Genomic DNA, 17,216 nt, shown 5'->3' with positions numbered 1-17,216 from the left:
GGTTTCTCCTGCCTGCATAAGGGGAGCTATAAAAGTGCAGCTCTGACTGCTGCCGCGGCGGCCGCGCACCGGATCGCTCGGCGGCTCCCGGCAGATCCCACGGCCTCAGTTCTCGGTGGAGAGAAGCCCAGCCCGAGAGCTCTGATCGACAGCCGGACTTCCCCGCGCCTGCGCCGGAGCCCGCGCACTGTGGAGGACCGCCGCCAGGGGGCGCCGAGCCGCAGCTCGGCCGCTCTGTCTCCTCCCCCGCTCCCTCCCCGCCCTTGGCTCCACCCCCCACCCCCGGCTGGCAGGGAAGGCGGAAGTAGGGGCCTCCGCGGCTGGGGTTCGGGCTCCCGGCGGCCCGGGGGCGCGGTAGCGGCGGCCTTCTGGCCGGGAGGGTGGTGTCCGGGCCGCCTCGGCTCGGAGCGCGCTGCCGATCCTCTCCGGGTGCCTGGGCTGAGCGGAGTCGTGCGGTCGAGTGGAGTCGGCGGCCCGGAGGACGAGAGCGGTGAGTCCCCTTCTGACGTCTCCTCCGGGCAGCCGCGGCCTCTCTTCCCATAGGTTGCGGACGCCGCCCCCTCCCCTCCCGTTTCCCACAGGTTGGGGACATCGCCCTGTCCCTTTGTTCCCCGCAGGCTGGGGCCGCCTCCCTCTCCCCTCGTCTCCCACCGGCTGGGGACGTCGCCCCCTGTCCCTTCGCTCCCCACCGGCTGGGGCCGCCTCCCCCTCCCCTCGTCTTCCACAGGCTGGGGTCCCCCCCCTCCCCTCGTCTCCCACAGACTGGGGCCCCTCCCCCTCCCCTCGTCTCCCACCGTCTGGGGTCCCCCCCCTCGTCTCCCACCGGCTGGGGTCCCCCCCCTCGTCTCCCACCGGCTGGGGTCCCCCCCCTCCCCTCGTCTCCCACCGGCTGGGGCCGCCTCCCCCCTCCTCCCATAGTCTCCCACCGGCTGGGGTCCCCCTCCCCTCGTCTCCCACCGGCTGGGGCCTCCCCCTCCCCTCGTCTCCCACCGGCTGGGGCCGCCTCCCCCTCCTTCCCCCTCGCCGCGTCCCTGGCGGGAATCCCGCGCCCGCTTCGTCAGCCCGCACATTCCCCTTCCCAGCAAAGGAAACTGCCTCCTGGGTTTTCCCGTCCCTCGGAGCTGATACCAGCTTGAAAATAAATTTTAAAATCCCTTTTAAGTTCCCAGCGCCTCCCCCTGTCACTGTCATGGGAGAGCTATTTTTGGGTTCCCTGCTGAACTCGTTAGAGGTCCCAGGGAGCAAGTTTTAAAAAAAAAAAAAGGTTCAGATGACACGGATCTTCCCTCCCCGCCCCTGCACGCGCAGCGCTAGCGATTGTTCCAGACGCCGGGCTGATAAAGCTGTTCCTAGTATTTGGCTTTAGCGGAACTCGAGCCGAGAGGTGGGACCGTCATGACTGTGAACAGAAAGCACCTAAAGTGCTAGCGGCCTGAATATAAAGTATTTGTGCGTTTCTTTTGTTTCTCGGGACAAGCAGATCACTAAATGTCTCGCTACACAGACACAGAAACGAGAAAAACTTGTTAAGAAATTCTGAGTATTGGCCTTGTGAATCTGGCCCCTGGCGTTTCGTCCATTCCCCGGCGATTACTGGGGAAGGAAGAAGGGGCTTTTCTGACTGAGGTCGGGGTGGGGTAAGGACAGCCGGCCTCCTTGTAACTCTAGGAAGGAAGGGATGTGTTTCAGGCACTTGGTGCCCATGTGATGATCAGAGCGTTTCAACCTGCACACACTGTATACTTAACAGTATTTCAGGGTTGTAACTTGAGGACTTTTCTTTGATAAATTTCGATCTGTGATGCTGACAAATTTTTGACCTCTTGGATTTTGAAAGAAATTGTTCAGACCTTTGCCTCCTGAGGGGAGCAAATAGCGCCTAGGAAGGGGACTGCCCCTTGAGTCTGTTTTCAGAATTAAGACATAACAGTTGACTGTTTTGCAGCATTTGCATCTGCAGGTCTTTGTATTTTAAGAATAGATTTTAAAGAGTCAGTAAGTAGTTCCTGTTCCTAAAGCTAGCAGCAAATTAAAGGCAATTTCTTTTTCTAAGGTGTTTTTTTAAAACTAAATTTATTGGGGTGACATCGGTTAGTAAGATTCTGTAGGTTTCAGGTGTACATTTCTCTGATACACGATCTGTTTGTTTTACACGATCTGTTTGTTTTACTTTATGAGTTGTGTGTTTAGCCATGAATGAATTTCTGTTAACTTAAAATTAACCAATTCAAGATATAACTTGTTGACTTCTTTAGCTTAGACATTTCTCTTGTTAGCACCTGTTAACCTTAGGGAGACAATTTTTGTGCATCACCCTACGCCCCCTCCCGCAGAAATTTAACAGTATACTCTGGACTCTACTATATCCCCAGATACTAACAGGTAGAACGTAAGGTTTGGAGGGTAAAGAAACACAGGCACGCAGGGCAGTTCCTCTGAAGTGACTACTCTGACTCTCATAATATGGCTCCACCCCTGTCATCTTTCACAGGTTATGTAAAGCCAAAGCCTGCTTTTGTAGCCTCTCATGAAACGGGTACCTGTGGCACCATAAGAAATAAAAAGAACCCTAATAGAGCATATTTCCTGCAAGGGCGCCAGATCATCTTCCGTTCACTTCTGTAGCGGACGCAAAACACTTTTTATTCTTCTCTTAGCACTAATTAAAATATTTATTATAGTTAGGAAAGTGATTTTCACTTGAGTCATTGTGTCATCACAGTCTCTAAAAGTAAAGGGGAAAATGTTTTAACTTGCCAGAAAGAAAGAGTAAACATAAAAATACTAAATGGCACTCAAAATACTGTTTTAGCTTAATTTTTTCTTTGCAGTATAGTTCCATGGGTCTATATACTGAAGGCACAGAAAGTGACTACCTGAAAAAGTTTACTTGGAGGGTGTAGAGCGTCTATATCACTTCTTAAAGCATGAAAAGTATATGAAAATTGACGACATCTAGATTTTTAAGAGTGTGCACACTGCATTCCTACAGTGGAACTCTTTTTAAGGAATTGTGACTGATTACACATGTTTTCTTAGTAACACACTTGCTATGAAAGGTCTCTTTAAATCCAAAGACCTTCAACTCTTTCAAACTGGACTGCAAGAGGGCAGTATATAGACTGCCTAGTAAACTGAATTGTAACTGGACAGTTGGACAGAAAAAGGAGATATAGCTCAGTAACTTGCTTTTGTCTTCTAACACTTTGATATATTCTGTACAGCTAAGTGAGAAATACTAATTTCTCAAAATGATTTTACTTTAAAAAAGAAAATGGTTAACGATCCAAAAGATAAATATACCTAGAATTGTCAAGGGTATATAAAATTACATATAGGGTATCTCAAACTTACTCTCTTTGGGGGAGTGGGAATTAAAAAGCCTTTGATACACATTGGGTAACCAGCATTGTCTGTCAGAAACCTTAGGAAGTCACATACCCTTTCACCAAATAATTCTAAATCTATGAGATTTACCTAAAGAAGTAATTGGACACAAAAGTGTATGGGAAGAAAAATAACTAAGGATGTAAACCCTAAGTATAGCATAGCAGTGTCATATGTCCTCAGGTTTGGAGGGTATAACAGGGGCCTTCTACCCCATCCTGGAGCACAGGTATAATGACTAGTTCTGTGTTTGGCACTATCTTGCCATCCCTTGCTGCCTTTCAGCCTGTACTAAGTCTTCCCTAGAAATCCGCATTAGCTGTAGGAATGTCTTTTTTTTTTTTTATCCTCACTCAAGGGTATGTTTGTTGATTTTAGAGAGAGGAAGGGAGAAAGAGAGAAAGAGAAAAATCAATTGGTTGCCTCCCTGACTGGGGACCAGGCCAAACCTGCAACTTAGGTATGTGCCCTGACCAGGAATTGAACCCAAGACCCTTCGGTGTACAGGACGATGGTCCAGCGAACTGAGCCGCCATAGGCCAGGGCATGGGAGCTGTTTTTAACTTTTTTGAAAATAGTATGTCAAAAGTAAAACAAATGTCAATTTTTTTCTACTGATTCTTTGAAATTCTATCAACCCAGCATAATAACGCTAGACAGGTCATGTTTTGTAGAAGCTGAGCAGTTGAGGTCAACACCTTAGTCTACTGTAATAAAAATAAAGGGAAAGAAATTTTAAGTGCAGCTTTATAAACACATTTGTCAAAACAGGAAGAGACAGCCCATCCGGGCATGGCTCAGCTGTTGAGCATCGACCTAGGATCCAGGCGATCGGGGTTCGATTCCCGGTCAGGGCACATGCCCAGGTTGTGGGCTTGATCCCCAGTTGGGGGTATGCAGGAGGCAGCCAATCAATGACTCTCTCATCATTGATGTTTCTGTCTCTCTCTCGCCTTCTCCCTTCCTCTCCCTGAAATCAATAAAGATATATTAAAAAAAAAAACAACAAAACACACACACACACACATACACAAAGAGACAAACATGGTGTAGTACAAAGTGCATAGCCTCTGGGCTCAGGTAGACTTGGGTTCTGATTCCAGCTCTGTTGCTTATTAGTTGAGTAGTCCTCAGCAAGTTACTTCACCTTTTTAAGTTCCATAGTTTCCACTTTGCTAAGAGGGAGGGGGCAATAAAATTATTACATAAAATTACTGTATAGAGCTGCACATGACTGACGCATTCTTACTTCCAGGCACAGTCCTAAGTCCTCTCACATATTAACACGTTTCATCCTCTTGGTAATTCACTACTTGGCTGTCCTGCCCCTCCTGCCAGAACAGGGCCTCATCCTTTGTAGGTGCTCATTAGATGATATGCAAAATCTTTTTGAGAAGAAAAAAAGATATCTGTGGGGGTAAAAAAAGACAAAAAGACAGAGGATTACTTTCTTAACCCACGAGCAGGGATGATTGTTCACCATATTGACCAGGAGTTTACATTCGGTTTCTAGAACTATATCGGGCACATACTAGGAATTTTCCACAGGTCTAATTATCTACTGCAGAAACCTGGTTACCTAGGCCATGAATTGCCTTTAGACATTAGTTTCTCACTCAGTACTGTCATATGATTTAGAATTTGAAGGTGCCCCACCTACCCATGAAAGCAATAGTTTTCCATAGGCAAACGAAACCTCACTTGTTTTTCCTGTCAGATAATGAAACATAGTCACTTGACATGACTGAAGGCAGAACGTCCAAATATACTTTTTTAGTTCTATTCTTTCTACATAATGGAAATCTCCACACTGAACATTTGGATATACTCATGGAATTTTAGATCTAGAAGAAGAAACCAAGATCCAAGTGGCTAAGTTGCACGAAATCACACACCTAATAGTTGCCCATAAACATCTAATCCCCCGTGTGTTGCTCTTCCTTGCACTGCCTGCTTAGGATGCTTGAGGGAACTTCGGCAGCATAATTAAGTTCTTCAGCAGATGCTTAATGAACACCTGTTATGTGAAAGATCTTGTGCTGAGTACTTAAGGATATGAAAATTAAATTCTTGACTTCAGTCACAGGAAACAGACATTTAAACAGATAATTGTGATATAATTAGGTATTACAGTTGAGGTAATTTTTTCTTTTAACTTTACATTCTGGCTACCTAATAGATCTTGAACTCCTTAACTTATTATAGAATGGTAGTCATGAAGTAAAACTCAAAAAACTTTGAAAGTTTTCCATAAATTATATTAATGAAGATTATATCAACTAAGAGGTGACCTGCATAAATAAGCTGTGATATGTAAGTGTGTATACTTATATGTATGTTAAAGCATTTTTTTCCTTGCTGTTTCTACAGAGCAATTAATAACATCGTTACTATGAGTCTGCTAAACTGTGAAAACAGCTGTGCATCCAGCCAGTCTGAAAGCGACTGCTGCGCTGCCATGGCCAGCTCCTGTAGTGCTGCCGCGAAGGACGACAGCGTGGGTGCAACTGCCTGCACAGGGACTCTCTCCAGCTCCTTTATGGAGGAGATCCAGGGCTACGACGTGGAGTTTGACCCACCGCTGGAGAGCAAGTACGAGTGCCCCATCTGCCTGATGGCGTTACGGGAAGCAGTGCAGACACCATGCGGCCATAGGTTCTGCAAAGCCTGCATCATCAAATCCATAAGGTATGTGAGCATAAGAAAGAATTGTGTCCGGACCAGAACCAAATACAGAGAACGATATTCACAGAACACAGGACATCTCAAGAGTAGTCTTACATGCAAAACCTACTCAAGGAAAAAGAACATTGGACAGAAACTTGAGACATCTACATTCTTACCCTAGTTCCTACTGTGGTATGAAAGGTACTTCCTATCCCCTACCCTCCTCTGACCCTCAAATAAATAAATAAGTTCTCTGAGCTTTAAGAAAATAATATAAAATGAGCATAGCTTAAATGACAGTAGAATCTGAGCAGCTCAACCGTACAAAGATGCGTCTATAGTTGACCATTTAGGATTTTAGCCCCATTAGAATCTGTTATCTAGTATCTATGGACAACTGTAAAATAACCAGTATTTTTAAAGAAAGTATTAATTGATGGCTCTACCTTTACAATGTATCCAAAATTCAATCCCTTCTCACTGCCTCCACTGCTACCACCCTGTCCTGAGTCACCATCACCTCTGTCACAGGCCTCCTGCTTCTACCCTTGCCTTCTTCCAGACTGTTCTCAATATAGCAGCCAGAGTGAACCTGGTTATCTCTGCTCAACATTGTAGCACATCATGTGGAAGTAAAAGCCAGAGGGCTTGTTGGGCTCTGATAAATTCATAATCTATTTTCTGACCTCCTGTCTACTATTCTCTTCTTCCTTCTACCAGTTCACTCTCTGCTTTTCCTTCAACATGCCAAGCATACCCCTTCCTTGGGGAATTGCTGTAGCTGTTCTCTCTGGAACATTCTTACTTCAATTAACTGCGTCACAACCTTTTACTCCCTCCGATGTGGCTCAAATCTCACCTCTCATAGGTACCCCGGCTACCCTATTTATATCACAGCATGCCTCCCCTCCGTCTCCCCCCCCCCCCCCCCCCCCGCCCAATCTCTCTTACCCAATTGGAAAATAAGCTCCTTGAGAGCAGAGGTTGAGATCTATTTAATTTCTTGATATTTCCTATGTGCCGGAAATAGTGCCCGGCACTCAGTAAATCATAGTTGCTTTAACTGAATGAAGGTATGTGGGATTTCCATGAATGAGTCAAGTTCATCTCCCAAGAAATAAATACATTTTATTATGATGCAAAAGTAGATGGGAATATTTCAGGTGACTAAAGAGTTCTGTATAAGACAAAAAATAATTGGAAGTAGTGGGAGGATTCTATGTTCTTCAATAACAAACATCTAGTTATATTGGTGAAATCTTTTGTAAGTAAGTTAAGCTGGCTACTAACTATCTTGCAAATTTTTCTTTCAACTTTTAAATTGACTTTTCTTGTGTCCTTGTCTGGTTTTGGTATCAGGGTAATAAAATGAGTTTGGAAGTGTTCCTTCCTTTTCCATTCTTTGGAAGAGTTTAGGAAGGATAGGTATTAATTCTTCCTTAAATGTTTGATGGAGAAGCCATCTACTCCTGGACTTTTGTTTGTTGGGAGGTTTTGGGGGTTTTGGGGGGAAGTGAAGAGGTTGATTACTGATTTACTTTCTTTACTAGTAATCTGTCCAGATTTTGTTTCTTCATGATTCAGTCTTCATAGGTTGTATGTACCATATTATGGATCGTTGATTTTTTTGTAGATAGAGAGATGTGCAGTGTTTTACAAAGTGTCATCATGCCCAGGAAGGTAGCTAATCTTTAGCAGTTTTTTAAAATAGCAAGATATTCATGAAAGTAATGGACAGTGGTCTAAAAAGGAAGTAAAACCCACAAAAGGAAGTCTGAGGCTTTCTTTTTCTATCTCCCTCAGCTAGAAATGACCACTTACTTTGAGTCTAATGTTCTTAAAAGAATGGCTTCAAAATTTCTCATCCATTATAATCCTTCAGGAATGAAAATATATGTTAATCCAATTCCATTTGCTGTGGATAATGGTTTTCAGTTTACTTTGTAAGTTTCTTCTTCTTTTCTCTTAGACATCCATCACTTAGGTCTTGGGTATATATTTCAATAAACTTGTTTATAGTTTCTGTTCTTCTCATAAAATATTTGACAGTGTACTAATAACATTAGCCTGAGAGAATCCCCATTAAAGATTGTCTGTATCCCTCACCTTTATTAGTTTTAAGGCATTTGACAGCAGGCCCCATTTTCAGCTACCTACCACAGCAACTACCTACCACAGCAACTACCACTGTTGGCTTATACGCAGGAGATGCTCAACAAATGATTTGAATGATTGACTAATGCTCCTATAGCCTACCTGACCTGCCACATTTTGTGAGTGAAGATTGAGACATCCCAAAAAGTTAAAGGGAAGTGACAGACAACCAGACTTCCTGGGGATGGTTTTTCCCATCATAAGATGAAATAACCACGGGGAAACCACTGGGAAGCAAGAAGTAGAGGTCCTTTAACTCCCTACTAAATTGTACCCTATACATAAAAATAAAGGAAAGCTTTTGTTGTTATGAGCTATCGGCATGTTGTTGGTATTACAAGCAGCATATTTAGTTTATCTCGCCAGCATGTTGTGTAGCTGCTGACAGAACAGAGGCCTGCCAGACTGCAAAATCCCCATCCGTAACTTTTACTTCATTTAATGACAATCAGAATATTACTTGATTCAGTTACTTTTTCTCATTTTTTGGTTGAACTCTATCCCACAATCCAAAATCCCATAGTTTCTGATAGGTAACCAATATGGTGCTAGTTGTATTCATTGCATAAAAGAACAGTTCATGAACTGTACATAAAAGGACAGGTTTTGGGGTTTTTGTTTTTTGATTTTTTTGTGTGGTTTGTGTGTGTGTTTTTTTGGTTTTGGGGAGGTTTTTTGGTAATATGCAATATAATGTATTAAAATTATTTTCCACAGGAAATAATAAATGGAGAATTTTTACATGGTGAATTAAACTTGTTTGTATTTTTTAATGTTAATGTTTGTTTAAACCTACTAAATGTATGTATGTTATTTGTTTCTTTTAGGGATGCAGGTCACAAATGTCCAGTTGATAATGAAATACTACTGGAAACTCAGCTGTTTCCTGACAATTTTGCAAAACGAGAGATTCTTTCTCTGATGGTGAGGTGTCCAAATGAAGGTTGTTTGCACAAGATGGAACTGAGGCATCTTGAGGTATTAAAAGTTATTTTCTAGCCTTAGCATATATGCAAGGCAGTTCCCAGAGAATAGAGACTTTGCTGTGTCTGTCTGTGTATTGCCAGTGCGTAGCATACAATAGTTGTTAATAAGATACCATCCCTTTCGTTTTTGGATATAAATATAAGTAGAAATAGAAATTTCTTATTCCATCTATTCTGATTTTGCCAAACGATAATAAAGAAGGTAGTATTCTTTTAAGTTTTGGGGTGAACATTATTTGCTATAAAACTGAAGAGCATTTTAAATACAAATGTCACATTTTAATCTCTTCATTTCTCTCTCTCTTTCATCCTTGCCTAGGATATGAGGGAGGGAGTTGGGGGCGGGAGAGACATCGATCGGTTGCTTCCCCTACCGGCCTGATGGGGGATCAAACCCCCAGCCTAGGTATGTGCGCTGACTGGGAAAGCAAACCCGCAGACTTTTGGTGTACAGGATCATGCTCCAGCCAACTGAGCCACCGGCCAGGGCTATTTCTCTCATTTTGAAATAAGTAACAAGTCTCATATAGCCATCATCTTAGTACCCTCATTATACTTTTATCTCTTTTTCTAAATTTTCCATTTTATTATGAACTAAATGGAGTCTTTCTATAACTTGAGATGAACTGAAGCAACCAGGTAAAAGAATTTGCCTCTAAATTAAATTCATTTTTAGTTTGGTCATTTTCTGAGAAATTAAATATTGTTTATGATCTATTTGAAATTAAGTGTTTAAAACATATTTGCACCTGTCCCTTTTACTTAGCTCCTTGTGAAGGAGTAGCTGTTTTGAGAGAGAATAGTGTGTACTCAGAAGAGATTATATCTGGGAGGTTTCTTAAAGATTGGCAGGTACTAATAGATTATTTTTTCCTTATTATAGGATCATCAAGTACATTGTGAGTTTGCTCTCATGAATTGTCCCCAGTGCCAGCGTCGGTTCCAAAAGTGCCAGCTTAATATCCATATTCTCAAGGAATGTCCAAGGAGACAGGTTTCTTGTGAAAACTGTGCTATGTTGATGGCATTTGAAGATAAAGAGGCACGTACTACTTGGATTTCTAAATTCCACTACTTTTTTTTTTAATGTACGTTTAAGGGACTTTGTGGTAGATGAGGCTGTCACTCCCAGTTCTGAGTCTCTGTTATCAGTGTGGAAAGGTCCGTTTTTTAAGAAGTTCCGTTAACCATTCTAGTACATAAGCATGGAGTTTATATTCGAATATCTGTCTTAGAAAACACTGTTTATACTACTTACCACCATAGTAGATCTGCAAGTGACAAAAATCTTCGAGGAAAGACATGTTGACCCACTCTCCCAGGAGATATTTTAATGACCAGTCTTGAATTAAAGACAAGTAGAATGATTACCATATAAGACTTAGGCTTTACTCGTTGAGAAAGAGAATGGATTGTTAAAACTTTTATGGAGAACAAATTAAATCCCACGCGCGTTTCTTTGGTGATAAATCACTGAGCTTTACACATATGATGAATTCACTTTTCTGGAAATAAGTTACATTTCAGTTAAAACATTTATCTTTAAAAAGAAACTTCATGGCACCTGACAGCATCATGATAATAGAGCAGTTTTTTTCATTCAGAAACTGAGATGTAAAGAAGTTAAGTAATTTTATATTAACATTGTAAAGGCAAAGCTAGCACTGAGATCCTAGTCCTGTGTCCTCTTTACTAAAATAATCTACATATAACTTATATTCTTTTATAACTACTATCATACTTCTTCAAACTTTATTTCTTATAAGTGTATATTAGTAATTTTCACTGCTTTCTTATGAAATCAAGCATATTATACTCATTAAGTTGATGAAATATTGAAAAAAGTCAACAAACTTGCTAAAAATGGAGAGAAGGCTGAGGCATAATTAGAACAAATTGATGTTTTCCTAAATTTAAGTAAATTAAATGGATGTAACCTGAAGGGTTAGTTATTTCTTAAATTCACTGTATTTTAGAAAACAAGTTCACCCTTCCAGGGCCTATGAGAACCTGGGCACCAAAGCCTCCTGCCCTAATAACGCTTCTGTTCTTTAACCCTCCTGATAAGAGCTTTAATATAATTGTCATGCTGCTGCTGGAGATTTTTGGAGGAATGCCTTTGGAGAATTATAGTATTGGTAAATGATGTCCAGATTAGTGAGAGATGCTCTGCCTCATGTTAAAAGAAGTCATTTAAAAGATTCTCTTTTGTGTACTACTATGTTCTTTTAAAGAGCTGAAATGCGAGATGTATCTCATTACTATCCTCACTTTTTTAAAATACATGTTAATGTCCTTAATTTTATAGTGAAAAAATTACTTTTCTAAAAATAGGTTGTTTTTCCCATTTTTCAGATTTTCTCACACTTTTCTTATATTTCTCTAATAAAATTTAGCTCCACGACCAGAACTGTCCTTTGGCAAATGTCATCTGTGAATACTGCAATACAGTGCTCATCAGAGAACAGGTATAATGATTCCCTTTCATCAGTTAATATTTCCATAAATAGATTAAAGGAGTGAGTTAGGTTTTTAATTAAATCAATATTTATAAAACTTCCAGATAAAACCAGGTAACTTTAAGATACAAATAATCAAAATCCCCGTTTAAAGGAAAAAACACCTTAAATACATATTTACGCACTATGAAATAAGGGCCTTAGGTATCCAGAGACTGACTGACAGAACAATGCAATAGAAGAAAGCAGGTCTGTTCAGTGGCAGAGCATTATTTGTCTGCATGGCGCCTGAGGCATATTTAGAGATTCTGAGACTCCCAAGATCTGTAACCCCTCTTATTTAGTTGTCCCATAGATCACTAATGGGGCCGCAGCAGTAGCAGTTACAGTAGAAAACTATGCATTTATGTAATTAATAGAGATAGGAAAATTCCATCTGATTGCTATCTTCTGACATTTGGGGAATTTACCCACAGAATTTGAATATTAGTCACTATTTATACGCCCATGAAATCTGCAAACCCAGAAATCATAATTGATTACCTTACTAACTAGCAGCAAGCAAAACCTGTCACTCGACTAAACTTTTCCATTTGTCTTAATAGAGTCCTATAGCTTTTTCCAACGAAGTCTTAATTTAAAGATGTTAAACTTTTTTTGCTTATTAAGTCTCACCTGCTCTGTTAAAATATTTGAAGGAAACCATGTAGCACATCTAAAACCTAGGAAAAATAAAACTTAATGTAGGAAAAAAATCCTAGGTTAAGAAGTCAGAAAACCTAGGTTTTGACCCTGGTTGTGCCACTGCCTTGCCATTGATCTTGGCAAGAAACTTGAGATTCTAGATAAGGGATCAGCATATCAGCCTCCCAGCCCAATGTGTCCTGGCTGCCTGTTTTTATAAATAAGTTGTATTGGAACACAGCCATGCCATTTGTCTATATGTCATATATGACTGGTTTTCTACCACAATGATAGAGTTGAGTACTTGGAACAGAGACCATAGGGCCTACAAAGCTGAAAATATTTACTATTTGACCCTTTACAAAAAATTTTGCTGTTCACTGTTGTGGGTTATGCAAAATCGAAGGATTGGGTTAAATAGTCTCTAATGTCGTTTCCCCTTGAAATGTCTATGACTATAGCTAACCTAAATTTCTAAGGGAATTTGGTGTCAGTTCCAAAGAATATGGTTCTCTGTAATGGGTCTTACCTTAAAGACTGAGCCCCCAAATCAAAAGCTGAGACGTTCTTTAGAATTTTTATTAATGTACTTAAAATACCTTCTGACATCTGAGTCTCCCGTTGTAGCCAAAACATGCTCAGGTTAACAAAAGCTAAGAAGATTTATGAAAGATGGTCGTGAGGGAAGTGCTGGGTGCAGTGTGTGGCTTACAGTTGGCTGGTTCCTGTTAAATAGTCTGGACCAACAGTGAGAGTTCTGGTTAAATTTGCAGTTGAGGTTGACGTCAGAAGGTGCTTTTTCTTTAAAGTGCCACTAGAGGGTTCCACTTCCCAGCAATAGGAACAAATTCATTTTCTTGAATTTTGAGTAATTTGGGGGATGGTATGAGATGTTGGTATTTTCTTTCTCTGTGACTTAGAAGTAAATATTATTTTAATGTTTGTGAGCTACCTGCCTTTTGTTCCAACTATTCAACTCTGCCTTTGTGATGCTAAGGCAGCCATAGATAATCCACGATTTTGTTTAGATGAAATGTAAATCTTTATTTTAAGTGTGATCTCATCAAACTATAACCAGATATGCAGGGGAAAACATTTTTCAACCTTTGTTTCCGTTTTCAGATGCCTAATCATTTTGATCTAGACTGTCCTACAGCCCCAATTCCATGCACATTCAGTTCTTTTGGTTGCCATGAAAAGGTAAGGTGTTTCTTTTTTTAATTCTTAAATATAGATCAAGAAAATTCAGTTATATAATGCAGTGGAGAATACCAGTGGGAATGGAAGTGGGTGGCATGCATTGTATATAGTCTTAAACTCCAAAGAGAAATTGGGACTCAGAATATTGACTTGGGGAAGTAGTTAGTGATGAATGGAAGGTGTGTGATTGAGATCACATAGGGCAAGTGTGTACAGGAAAGAGAAGTTGACCAGGGCAGAAGCTATAGTGAACAGTGTTAGAACTCAAACCAGGCAAGGAGAATGTGGTGTTATAGTCTCCAAAATGAGTGTCAAGACTAGTAGTGATCAGTTGTGTCAAGTATCCGAGATAGGTCATTAGTTATAAAATAACTAATTGTACTCTTTCTGGAGAGTACAGTTACACTTTGCATTGCCATTATGTTTTTTTATCTGACTTTTTTTACAATAAGCATGTATTTAATAATTTAAAAAATAAAAGGAGCAAATTGTGTACAGTATGATTTCATTTTGGGGGTGCAAATTCTGTATATGTGTGGATAGAGAAGAAGACTTCAAGGAAATGTATCAAAATGTTAATAGCTAAATGAGGTAACATTTTCTTTTTGATCATCTACATTTTCTATTTTTTATAATACACATGAATTATTATTACAATAAAAATTGTTACATCAGGACTATTTTTTTCATATAACAATTACAATGTTCTTGATGACCTGAGAAGAGTATGAAGACAGGAAAGATTCTAATTTGCAATAGATTTGTATAATAAGTGAGTACTTGGCGTCAGTGCAGGTAGACTACTCGTGGTTATAAAAGGAAGAGGTTGTATTAGCTAGAGGGAGACGCAAGATCAATAGAGAGGTTTGCCTTTTTTTTTTTTTTTAATGGGAAAGACTTTAATAATTATATTCTGAGGGGAAGTGTTAGGGGGAGACAATGTTTGATGATAGAAAGGGGATAACTGAGCCACACCTCTGAGGTTTTGAAAGGGGCGGGTGCCACTTAGGAGCCCAGGTGAAGCATTAATCTTGGATCAGAGGAGAGCCATCCCTGAGTCAGAAGAGGAGGACGGGTGTGGATCCTGATACTTTTGTAAGTGGGAGGGAGGTTTATCTGAATGACAGATAGGAGCATACTCAGCAGATTGCCTCAGTTTTTCAGTGAATTAAGAGACAGGGTTATCTCATAGTGAGAGAGGATAGTAAGAAGCTCGGGAAATTCCTTGACAAGTGGAATAAGGGAAACTGAGACAAAATAATTAGACAAGGCCAAACAATTTGAGCAATTTACAGCCAGCTAATAAATCACAAGGTTTTATCTTCCTCAACCAAGGACACTTAGGAGCAAATGGGTTACACATTCCAGACTGTCCTGGGCAGACCTGCTTGGTCCCAGTCTCTCTTCAATACCATTCATAAAACTAACCAGAAAATAACTCTGGCCCCTTTACACACACGTTTTGATGAATCAGCATATCGAAGGACACATCTGAAGAGCTAATGAATAATCTGTTGAGACCCTCCCCTAGGATTCCATCAGCCAAAGAGAGATTAAAAAGCCTCAAGACAAAGGATCCATGGCAAGCTCTCTCTCCCTCCCGGGAGCAAGCCAGCACTTTTCCCTTCCCAACTTCTTCCTCCACAAGCATCTCCTAAACTCCAAGGGATCCCATGAGACTTGCAGCCAGGGGAGCAGTGGGCAGTGGCAGCTTGTCCAAGGCTTACCCCTTGAACTTGTCTCCAGGGCCCCCTTTTTCTCTGGCTTCCCAGTGAGCTCACTTCTGTCACTGTGACTTCACTTTCTCAGAGAGCCAAAGCAACCCCACCTAGGCTCTAAGCCACCCTTTCATTTCACTGGCCCCAGCTTTAATAAACATACTTCACCTACCTTGTGCTCTCCCAAGAGTACGCCCACACCTTGTATCTGCTGTTTTTCTCCTAAACTCCAAGGGACCCCACAACACTTGCGGCCAGGGGAGCAGTGGCAGCAACTCTACCCAGGCTAACCCCCTGAACCTGTCTCCAAGGCCTCCACCCTGTTCTCTGACTTTTCTCTCCTGTTGCTTCTCCTACCTCAAGCCCTCCCTTTGTTTTACTGTCTCCAGCCTTAATAAACATACTCTCAAAAGCCACCTGGACTCATGTTGTGAAATTTTTCCTATACAAAGTCAGGAGCCCACACACTACTGGCAGGCCCTAGGCAGACCCACCCTGGGCCCAGACCCTGTCCAGTAACAGTAGGATCTAGAATCTAGTGAAGACAAAGAAGGGTGTAGGGGATTGAGGGAAATGGTGACGTTACCTAAAAACCATATATTTGGCTTGGCTAGGCCCCTGTCCTAGTCCTCACAGTATCTAGTCCAGCCTAAAGCTTGTACTTGATTTTCAGATGCAGAGGATTCACTTGGCGCGCCACCTACAAGAGAATACCCAGTCACACATGAGAATGCTGGCCCAGGCTGTGCAGAGTTTAAACCTTGCTGTAGCTCCCATGCCACAGCGTGATATGCTACCATATGACTCTGCCTCTCTACCCCGGGTCTCTGGGTGTCACCCAGAGGTCCAGAATTTCCAAGAAACCATTCAACAGTTAGAGGGTCGCCTTGTAAGACAAGACCATCAAATCCGGGAGCTCACTGCGAAAATGGAAACTCAGAGCATGTATGTAAGTGAGCTCAAACGAACTATTCGAACCCTTGAGGACAAAGTTGCTGAAATAGAAGCACAGCAGTGCAATGGGATTTACATCTGGAAGATCGGTAACTTTGGGATGCACTTGAAATCTCAAGAAGAGGAGAAACCTGTTGTCATTCATAGCCCTGGGTTCTACACAGGCAAACCCGGATACAAACTCTGCATGCGCCTGCACCTTCAGTTACCAACTGCTCAGCGCTGTGCAAACTATATATCCCTCTTTGTCCACACAATGCAAGGAGAGTATGACAGCCACCTCCCTTGGCCCTTCCAGGGTACAATACGCCTTACAATTCTCGATCAGTCTGAAGCACCTATAAGGCAAAACCATGAGGAGATAATGGATGCCAAACCAGAGCTCCTTGCCTTCCAGAGACCCACAATCCCACGGAACCCAAAAGGCTTTGGTTATGTGACTTTTATGCATCTGGAAGCCCTAAGACAAAGAACCTTCATTAAGGATGATACTTTGTTAGTACGCTGTGAGGTCTCTACTCGCTTTGACATGGGCAGTCTTCGGAGGGAGGGTTTTCAGCCACGGAGCACTGATGCAGGGGTATAGCATCCCCTCGTTTGTTTTTATTTTTTTAAACGCCACCTGGAGAAAACTGCCTTTCCTTGCCCTGTTCTCAATAATAATATGTAAACAAAAAAGCAGTGGGAAAGATGGAATACCCATCGGTGAATGTGGTGAGAGAGGTCACTTGTCATTTGCTACTTGTTTCTGTTACACATGCCTGAAGCCGTTTTTCCCTGGAAATCTACCTGTTCCATGCTTTTTCCAGATTGTTACAACTCAAGTGCCTGTGGCATATCGTAGCAGCTATTTGTCAGTTAGTATACCTCTTTCTTGTGCTCTTAGGAGCTTTTCTCCAGAATGTTCTGTCAGAACCCCAGGGTTGGAGTAGTAAAGCTCAAACCTTTTAATAATAATGGATACTCCTTAAAACTTCAGCTTATTTTTATAGTATTACATGTAATAT

At 41.6% G+C, this 17,216-nt stretch overlaps 1 protein-coding gene across 1 annotated transcript; it reads left to right on the top strand.

The window, feature by feature from the left end:
- Positions 1-378: 378 nt before the first annotated feature.
- Positions 379-17,166, top strand: TRAF6 (TNF receptor associated factor 6). Its single transcript, XM_087821813.1, has 7 exons — positions 379-490; positions 5,758-6,075; positions 9,036-9,186; positions 10,078-10,236; positions 11,591-11,662; positions 13,460-13,537; positions 15,929-17,166. The coding sequence occupies exons 2-7, from the start codon at positions 5,780-5,782 to the stop codon at positions 16,793-16,795; spliced, it is 1,623 nt and encodes a 540-aa protein (XP_087677939.1). The 5' UTR covers positions 379-490; positions 5,758-5,779; the 3' UTR covers positions 16,796-17,166.
- The last annotated feature ends 50 nt before the right edge of the window (positions 17,167-17,216 follow it).

The sequence above is a fragment of the Miniopterus natalensis genome, chromosome 11 (genome assembly GCF_054644295.1).
Source record: "Miniopterus natalensis isolate mMinNat1 chromosome 11, mMinNat1.hap1, whole genome shotgun sequence".
Classification (NCBI taxonomy): Eukaryota; Metazoa; Chordata; class Mammalia; order Chiroptera; family Miniopteridae; genus Miniopterus; species Miniopterus natalensis.
Note: the sequence above shows the minus strand (reverse complement) of the source record. Positions and strands in the feature narration are given on the sequence as shown.